This window comes from Etheostoma cragini, chromosome 7 (genome assembly GCF_013103735.1).
Source record: "Etheostoma cragini isolate CJK2018 chromosome 7, CSU_Ecrag_1.0, whole genome shotgun sequence".
NCBI classification, from domain to species: Eukaryota; Metazoa; Chordata; class Actinopteri; order Perciformes; family Percidae; genus Etheostoma; species Etheostoma cragini.
The window spans coordinates 24,923,331-24,933,649 of record NC_048413.1 but is presented as its reverse complement, the minus strand read 5'-3'; the positions used below and the strand labels follow the sequence as shown (position 1 = coordinate 24,933,649).

Sequence of the window (10,319 nt, the reverse complement as noted above, 5' to 3'; positions counted from 1 at the left end):
TTCCATAATGTGTTCTGTCTGTGCCATGACGTGTGCGCAATATTCACAGTTTTTTAAACACATTTCATTCACCAGATATTTATTTAATTAACTGTCACAAGGGGACGCTGTATACTAAGCAACAAGGCAGTATATTATCTCTGTCTTCAGCCTCAGTCTCTGCTCTCTACCGGTTTCAGACTCCCGCCTAGAAATCTTTGCTGTAACAGCGGACATTTTGACATGGGGAAAGCACAGGTGTAACTAAGAACGCTTATGATAACTGTGTACCATTTAGAGGTTCCAGTTGCAGAAAACTCAGTATAGGGCACGCTCACTCACTAGTGCAGGGCTGCCAACTCTCACGCATTGGCCGTGAGACACACGCATTTTACCGGTTTCACACGCCACACCCCCGATTTCTCACGCTGAAGTGTCAGCCCGGTCGGTCGAATTTTCTGAAAGATGAGTTTATCTATAGATCTACCTGTTGAGCCACTCGCGATCGACTAGTTGTGCTTATAGAGACTGTGAGGGGGTTCAAGAGCGCTCCCCGGCTTCAGGTGTGAGCTCTGAGTATTACACACCCGTCCGTCGCTTCGTGTCCTCTCTCTGTAAAGATAGAGGTGAGCAGCGTGGCTGGTAGCGTAGCAACATCAGTTCATTTTAGTGGACTCGCTCTGCTGGAGGCAGTGACGCGTTGCATCTGCGCGTAGACCTCTGATAATGAGCAGCTTACAGTCACCTCTAAACTAGTATGTCAGAGACCAGAGACCCAAATGGGCCTCTGTGTCTGTCAGACGGTCTGAATGAGATCCACCATATCAGCGGAGCAATAACATGCACAGCAGACTATATTACAACTCTCCAAATCTCGGACAACAGAGATGGGAGGAGTTAAATTTTGAATGTGCACAAAATTGTAAACATGAACAGAAATCTGATGAAACACATCTGAGCTATACTATACTATATATACAAAACTATATATACTATACTATATATACGATACTGCAACGTTGGGCCACTATTGTGCTTCTATAACCTCTGTTCATCTCTAAATGAAACTAAATAATTCATTCAATGTTTCATAAAATGAACAATAATCTTTATTTTCCCAAAAAAGTAAATGCAGTAAGTGGGGCACAGAGGATGAGGGACAAACATTACTGAGCCTTGGCACAAAGGTTAAAGGATTAGAATCTATGTAACTCAATGGTTCTTATTCGTTAGAATTTCAGTGGTCTTAGTTTATCCCGCAACATTAATTTAACTTTGGGTCCCTGGTCCCTACACCAGGCAGGGACCCCTGGACCTGGTCCCTACACCAGGCAGGGACCCCTGGACCTGTTCACAACAGACCCAAATCTTCTCAGCTGTTGCTGACATATGCTACTGTCTCTTCATGTGGTTCATTATTTTTGGCATATCTGGGTCAGTTCCTATATCATAAGAAGTTAATAATGTAAATAATGTAAATGCTAAATGCCCTAAAACCTGTTGATACTACAACACTGCAAAGGTTCTTAACCCTACAGTTTTGCACATATCATGTAACACTTGATTTCTACATTTTTTTGCAAAAAAACTCTCCAGAAAATGCCATTTAATGCTGTATTTTTCAACTTTTCTTCCTTGGGGGGGGGGAATACCCCCAGACCCCCCTAGGGATAGCCCCATCCCCCCACATATAACAAATCCCAATTGAAACCCTGAAGGCTAAAGACCCAAAGAAATTGCTTTGTACGCGGCAAAATATGGGTCGCACCCCCCAAATCTCACTCCGAGGTTCGGGCAGCTCTGATCTTATAATACATTCTATTGAGGGTCCTATAAGCCTTGCAGGATAAGCTAAGGACACCATAACCAAAAAACAAATGGAGCATAAAATACCAAGCTATTTAAATAGCCTAATAATTGTTGGCATGATTTTATCAATTAATTATTTAATTTTAAAACTTGCAAGGGAACTGTATATGGATGGCTGGTGACTACCTGACCTATAGGCCAGTAATTATAGGTTGGACTCAAGTTAAGACTTAAAAAAATAAAATAATAATAATAATAATAATTTGGAGGCCCCCCTGCATTGACTCTGAGAACCCCCTAGAGGGTCCCGAACCCACTGTTGAAGATCTCTGCTTTTTTGGGTTCTGGCGCTGGATCCCGAGCTCTAACAAAGAGAGGCTGTCCTCTAGCCGCACAGGGAATGTGTAATATGACAGAGATTTACAGCAGCCTTTGTTCCTTAGAACACACCACCTGTACCCAAAGAAATAACTGATGTGAGTTAAAACACTTGTAAAATGCAAAAGGTTGTATTGTTACTTTATTACTAACCTGCTAGCCCCCAATAATCAAAACTATTTGGTCCTTTTAATGTTATTGTCACTTTTTATGACACATTTGCCCCTTTTTTAAATGTTTTTGTCTCTTTTTGTCGTTTTTTTTTTTTAAATTCAATTCAAAATTTTAGTTACCATTTTCGAGCATTTTCCCCGACAAGTTCTTAGATGTATTTGTCGCTTTTTAATACAGGCCTACAATCTGAACCCCAAACTACGACCTTGTGTATTAAGTCAAAAGCCTGCGGAACATTTCCTGCATCAGTTAAAAGCAACGTAGCCTACAGGTGTTTTTATCGGGTTTTCATTACATGGCTGTAAGTCCTAACGGAGATCGTCCCGAGCACCTGTTGGATGAGGCTGATGTTTTGAGACATCAGCCTCGGGGATCTTGGATCTGCGCGCGTTCACGGCTCGCTCATTGGTAGCAATCAAAGGGAATCTAATCCGTCCAGCAGGGAGCGCGCATTCCTGCTCTCAGACACAGACCGGGGGCTGCTCGGAAAACATGCGCTGGCTTTATTGAAGGAAACATGGCGGAGGAATCAACTGCTCAAATGAAAAATCTGAAGCTTTGTTTCTGGCCACTTTTAGTTAACAAGATCTGTATGCACATCGTCACTGTTCATCATTTTTTTTTTACATGTTATAGACATGCCTGTAAGATATCAGGTTATTGTCAATGATAATTCAACAAAGCCAAATAAAAGTTTTGGATATATTCACTTTGCTGGGAGTGGTGCAACTCCAGATTGAAGTCTATGGAAAGTTTTTTCCAGTTTTTTTGTGTTTCAATATAATTCAGCAGTGGTTTGTAGAAATTCACTAAAAAGGATCAAGACCCGAAGAAATGTTAAGCAGTTTTACCGAAACACAGAAAAACAAGTCTGATCCATAGTTCTACAAAGATTGCACTGCATAGTGCATGGCTTTTTGTTATTTGACCTTCTGTTGTTGTAGATATTGTCTTGTTTTTGAACTTTCTGACGACCACAACATGCTGTTTGACAACTTGATTTGAACACAACAGGGTGGCTAACAATAGGCAATCACCATGTGATAACACCTGATTAACCAATCAGCATTTGTATAACTTAGTATATGTTTCCAGTGACATTTTATCACTTTTGCATATACACTGCTTGTTTTAAAGGAATATTACGCCATATTGTAAACAATTTGTTGCTCATGCACATACAAATCTGTTAAATGTCAATATTTTCCTTTAATAAAAGCGAATCTAGGCAGATTGATGGAAGTGCATGTTTGCTGTAAATGATCAACTTTTTGTTGAGGTCTTATTGTTATTATCTTTTTTAAACTGTGGTCAAGTTAAAACTGTTGTTGTGCCACATGAAACTGAGAAATACAACCAAAACAAAACTGTGTAGGACCATTAAAAAAATCTTTACCTTTATTTTTACCCCTACCTTATTCTGCCCACCCGGGCACTCTACACGCGACCATCCAGTCAGTGGGAGGTCCTGTCTCCCCCGCGGCTCAAGCCTCCACCCCCCGTGGCTCTGCTCTGCTCCGTTCCGAGAGTCCAGCACGGGGTTTCCAGCGGAGAGCCGCAGGAGTTGAGGACTTCTCATCGCTGCTCAGCCTCGCATCCGTCCGGCGACTCCGCAGCAAGTGGACCAAGAGGGAGACTGTTGTCGTACACAACACACAGACAGAAACAACACGGTGAGTTTTTGATTAGCTTAGCCTACTATTTTTTTAAGTTTAAAGACAACCAAAAGTTGCCTATATTAACACAGTGGACCGCTGAAAACATGTTTTGCTTGACGTAATCCCACCTGACTGAGTATGCTAGTGATGTTTTTTCAAACTAAACAGCACAGAGGAACTGACCAGAGAGTGGCACGTAGACATTTCTACATGGTGGAAACTGATAGTGGGTTCAGAAAACAGAAACAAAGTTGGAAAAAATAGAAGGCAAACTTTACGCAAAGTGTGTGTTCTTATGCAGGGACTACAACTTTTCTTTAAAAAACCAAACTCTTTCGGTGCCGGTTGAATGTAGCCTAGCTATCTGTGGTATATTACTGTTCATCACAAACCGTTACATGCCACAGGTTGCCTGCAGCACCGAGGGTTGAGGTGTGCTCAGAGATGCAAGCGTCACTGGTAATGCTCGTCTGCGGTAAGTAGACTGTACACAGAGCCCTTTAAAGTCAATTCATGTTTTCTGCTGTAAAACACATCCTCAGAAGTGGTTCACTGAGCGGATATAAGGGCTGACAACTGCCTCCAGGTCACTGGGCTCTCTTTGATAAGTCTCTGGAAAACATGGAGCGTTTGTGTTCATGTTAAGCCATCAGAAGTCTTATTTCACGTAAAAACTAGCAAACAAGACAACTAGGGGTTTTCACGTGAATCCATATCAGTTAGTTATTTTTTTGGTAATGTTTTCAAGAGCCTGACACTTGCAGAGGGAGAATGCATTGATAAGAGGTATGTCTCAAGCTTATGTTAAGACAATAAGGATGTTAACATAAAGTAGAAAGAGACAGTTTTGTCCTTTAAGAGTAACATTTTTGCTGTGAAATGGCTGGGGATCAGAAAACCCTTAGTGAATGCTGATCCAAATCGCAAGTTTCTTTTACAAAACTGCACTTATGGTTTCATGTATTTACCTCTTCCAACGTGCAGAAAAAGGTACACGTCACAGCTAAAACAACATTTATAAAAGACCTGAATTTAAGTACCTTCATGAAATGTGTGTCTTCGTCTGGCACAGTGAGTTCTAGAGCAGACTTGGCAGGTACATCTTTTGTCATCTATCAATACACAGAACAGTCCCCAGTTAAACACAGTGTAGAAAACGAGCAACAGCTCTGGTAGAAACAGTAGCCTGAACGTGGTGGGCGTGAGACTGATTGGAGTGTTGGCCCCTGCACAGAGATAAGATGTGTCTTTTTTAGGGCCCCTGGTGCCCTCCGGGTCTGTGGGGTCATCGCTGTCTCTGTCTGTCGGGGTCTCTCTGTGGGTGGTGTGGCTCTTTTTATGGTCCTCCTAAAACAGCCCAGCTGAATCCGCAAATAGAGACACCCACTCCACACCTACCTCCAGCACTGTTTAAGACCCTTCTGGATGCGTGCGTGTTCAGTGCTGCATGTATATGTAAGTGTGTATGCGTGTGTATGTGGGTGACAGAAATAAAGGAAGGCTGGGAACTACATAGTACCCGATGAAGGCTTCCATCCATTAGACCAGTTGTTTTTGTCTCATTTGAAGCCATAACAAGACACTGAAAAGTTGCAAAAAGCCATCAGTACCGTTGCCTGACATTTGTACTACTCCAAGCAAAGTGGATGTGTGCTCAATGCTATCAGCTAGCTACAGATCTATTTGACTAATGACCCTCAATAAAATGCCTCCTAATGCTTGTTTCCTGTATCTGAGGACAATGGGCTGATTGCTCCAGTTAAAGTCTATTAGTGCCTGCTGTTAGCACCCAGGGTGGCTCCTCAGACATTAGCACTGATCACTACTGCTGCTCTTTACGATGGCTCAGATCACTTTCAGGACACACAGCTAGGCCTGCACCATTCAGGGAGAAATATGAACCACGATTTTTTAGCTTCATGTTGATATCACGATTCTCTGCCACGATTTGTTGTTCTCACAAAGTGTAATGTTTATTGCACACATGAGCCATGACAAAACAAAACAAATTGGCAGTACCAAACATACATTTTTTTAGCATTGTAGCACATCACCACAAGCCTGTAAATATAGAGGCTTCATTGAATAAAGAAAATAAAGTAAATACTGGCCATTTAAGTACAGTAGGCTACCAAAAATAAAACACATTGAACTAAATATGGCCCTGGTACTGTTTCCATTTGAACTCCTTGAACATGTCTTTACATAATTGAAACATGGTAATGTCAATGGCAAATGCTTTCAATAAATTAATTGGGGGAAAGAAGTAATTTAAAAATCAAATCATGAATAGGGGTGAATCGAGATTGCTTGTGACTTTGTGCAGGCCTATACACAGCAGCACCCTTGTTTTTTCAGGTTTTCTTCTTTTCTTTTGTAGATCAAGAGGAGAGACATTGTAAAGTAACAATAAGAACATGTACACAGGCCTTGGAAATGTATTTTCTAATTTCTAATTCAGCTTTTTATCACAAGTGATGGGATCCTACATTAACTAACTCTTTTTCTGCCAAAGTTAGAACAGTTTGGATGTATTTTATATTCTGTGTTGTGTTTTTCTGCGGCCTAATTACTGGTTTGAAGTAAGCGGGGCTCAGTTTTTTACTATTTTGGGGGGCATTGTACACATTTCATTTAAGACAGACTTTGAAAAATGCAACCCTATCAATTAAAAGAAGGAGAGGGGCTGACCCCTTCAATATAAATTGATATAGGCCTAAATGATGAGACAAATAGATTTAAATATCTTTTTTAGTTTAGTATCAAGGTTTAGGTTTCCATAAGTAGTCAAAGAAACATGTATTTATTTATCTTAAATTGTGTATTGAGCATTATGTTTTTGGCTGAAGCCGTGCCCGATTTAATGCTTGTTCTGTGGGGGCTGTACAAAAACCTCCTCGTCATTGGTTCTGGTTTCATCTCATTCCAAAAATCATCTTGTACCTCACAAACAAACTCAGAATCCCTTTTATCTCTAAGTACTTACAGTAGAAGTTAAGAGACTGAGTCAAAGGAAAAGGGTCAGAGATGTAAGAGAACATCTTTGTAGCCTCTGAGTGATGTGGAAAGATTTAAGTGTGTGGAAAAGAAATAGGTAAAAAGAGCTACAGAGAGATATGGGATCAGATGAAATTGTATTAAAGGGAAATAAGGGGAGGAAATGGGAGACAAGAATGTGTTTCAGAGCGGAAAGGTGAAGTGTGTCTGACATGAAGTGTGTGTCAGTGTGTGTCCTTAAAGCTCACGCACTGTCATTATAGAGATAGGGAGCTGTTCATTCAAAGTCCTGACGCCTCTAACGACAAGCTCTCAGGTCAAGGGTTGCTTCCAAAAAACCCCAGGGCAGAGACGGGTTAATTGGAGTGTGTTCAAATGTATGCGTGTGTGTGTGTGTTTGAGAGAGAGAGAGAAAAGAGGAGAGAAGGAGAGAGTGAAAGGACTCAGGTTGATCACAGGGACAAAAGAACCAGCAGTGCCTCCTCTCTTCTCTTTTTCTTTTCACTTTATATTTCTATTGTCATTCTCTGGTGGGTGGAGGTGGATAGAAGAGTGAGCGTGAGTGTGTGTGTGTGTGTGTGTGTGTGTGTGTGTGTGTACGCGCGCGCACATCTGCAGAAGTTTTCTTCTGTTTCCTTTTTTTAGCTTTTTAGCAAAACGAAAGTGATCATTTAGCTTTTTTCCCTAAGTACTTGTTTTGAGTGTCACTTAGCAAATTACTATAGATGGCATAATGTGATAAGTTCAACTGAGGGAGGGAGCCACTCATTACTTCAGAAGAAGGAAGGAAGGAAGGAAGGATGGAAGGAAGTAGGAAGGAAGCAAGGAAGAAAAACTTGACATGAAAGAGGATTGAGATGAATCCTCTGTAATTTACCTTTCTAAGAGGTGTGTGTGTAGGAAGTGGGTTTTGTTGATCTACTGACGTTCTGTGTGTGTGTGTGTGTGTGTGTGTGTGTGTGTGTGTGTGCAGGTGAGGGTTGGCATTAGGCAATGGTAGTGAGAGAGTGTGTTCCCGAAAATTTTGTAAGCCACCGCCTCCGGAAATGTGCGGATGCCAGAACAATGGTGTGGTAAAACCTACTTACCACCAGCACTAGGGACAGAGAGGGGGAGAGGCTGAAAATTTGGGGGGGCTGAAAGTACCGGGACAAAGAGAAAAAGGGAGAGAGAGACTTTAGGCACGGGGGAAGGGGTGGGGAGAGAGGAGAGGGCACAGGTTTGTTTTATGTGAATGGACGGGGAGTTAGGTTTCCCCGTCCTGTTGGCAGGGGCTTTTCTGGATGAAAAGAGGAGGTGGAGATAGAGGAGGAGGAGGATGAAGAGGCGGAGGATGAAGAGGCAGGGATGAGGAATGGTTAATGGAGATGGTGTCATTTAAAACAGTAGGGCAGCTGGAACAGTACAGTGGTGAACCTGAGTGGAACTGCCATGTACTGACAGTGTGGGGCAAACAGGCATGTTACCACAAGGAAAGAAATAAGATACGTTTTTGGCAGTGGTGGTTCTGGAGGGGGGGGGGGCAATACTGGCCTCTACCCCGTTCTGGCTCCCCTAACTGGCAGATATTTCATGTATTTTAAACCCCACTTTTAACCCCAAATAGGGCAACGTTTTCATGTTCAGTGATACATTTTTAATGGTTATTCCTGAAATGTGTATCATTGGGCTTTTGTAGAACCAAACCTATGGAGGTATGCTGCCTAATAAATAAAAACTGACTGACCTGTTTGCCATGATGTGAGAGGAAAAGCTGACGAAGCCAACCAACTCACCTCTGACATGCTATTTGTTTGACAAATCAAATAGCAGGTTGTGTTGTGCAGCTTGTTAAAAAGCACTCTCAGACACCTCTTATCATCTAATAGCAGACAACCAGCAATTACTTTGAGATACTGCAGCGTGTCAGGGTGGAAGGAAGAATAAGGATTGAAGGAAGGAAGGAAGGAAGACGGAGACAAAGAGAGAAAGGAAGAACATGGGGAAGGATGGAATTAATGTGATTATTTCCTGGAGGTATTTCTAATTATGATGTTGTTGTCATGGAAGACTGCATGACCTCATAGTGGTTCATCTCGTAGCCCTGTAATTACACACACACACATGCACGCGCACACACACGCACACACACACACACACACACACACACACACACACACACACACACACACACACACACACACACACACACGCATGCACACACACACATATATGAACAGACAAAGGTCTAATAAAACCTTGTGAAGAGAATTCCCAAAGAGAATGTAGTAAAATAGCCTGTATTTTACTTGACTTGACTGACATTATCCCCCACATATGATGTCATGGCTCTGTCGAAAAGTTGATGTATAATTGTCAACAGTCATAAAAGCCCTGAATCACAAATCTGACGATTCACACAGGACAAATATCATCACGCAACCTCTGTGTTTTTGGGGAAATATGGTTGTAATTTGCAGTGGAATTTTTACTTGACAGATTACTGACATGGGGGGATTAAGATCACAGATGACCTCCACAATTATTACAAATTACTAGGAATCCTCAGGAAATACTAGTCCTGTGTGAATAGGGCTTTAGATTACACAGCCTTAGCTTTAAGCACAAGTTTCAAGAGTCTACTAATTGATTTTCACATTGTACAAAAATTATTTTCTAGAAATGTTAGACATGATTTGAAGTTAAGTCTGAGCCTCTGCAGATACTGAACCTGGAGAGATACAAGATACATTTTCAAGCATTGTTTGGTAGATTAGTTTGCTCCCGCTCTCCCCTGGCTCCTCCCTCAGGGGAAACATAGGGTCATTGTCGGTTCAAATCTTTACACACATTGAGTACTCCCCTGTGTATTCTAAATTGTAGTCAGACTGTGTCTGGCCTTTGCCTTTGGCCACACAGAGGTTGCCACATTCTTTTTTTGACACAGGAAATTATTACATTATTACAATCATTGCTGGCCATAGGTTTACATACAAGGATGCATACTAAGGAACGCAAATGCACTGAGCTGCACATACAGTTAGAGAAAACACAGGCACACAAACTCATTAGACAGAAACGTTTTTGCCAGATTATCATGAGGCTCAAACAGGTCACCAATACATGCATACCCACTAAATGCTTGCCTCAACTAATGACTTCTGTGCTGTAGTTTTCTCTGCGCTTTCCCTCTAAGTGGAGTCAGGATCTTTATCAGAGGCTCTCATTAGCACCTAGAGTGAGCACATCTGCTCAGTGGTCCCCAAGCAGCTGCTGAGCACCAGGGCAAACACACACAAACAGTAACCACTAACCAAACCTTCAGCAACTCACTCACTATGGCTG

At 41.8% G+C, this 10,319-nt stretch overlaps 1 protein-coding gene across 2 annotated transcripts in view; it reads left to right on the top strand.

Moving 5' to 3' along the window:
* The first annotated feature begins 3,804 nt into the window (after positions 1 to 3,804).
* The window catches only part of lamb2 (laminin, beta 2 (laminin S)), a 44,458-nt gene continuing 37,943 nt past the window's right edge, over positions 3,805 to 10,319 (top strand). For both annotated transcript variants that reach the window (XM_034875688.1, XM_034875687.1), the window contains exons 1-2: positions 3,805 to 4,013; positions 4,406 to 4,473. In XM_034875688.1, the coding sequence (XP_034731579.1) occupies positions 4,443 to 4,473 (31 nt within the window). In that variant the 5' untranslated portion in view covers positions 3,805 to 4,013; positions 4,406 to 4,442. The remainder of the gene's footprint in view (positions 4,014 to 4,405; positions 4,474 to 10,319) is intronic.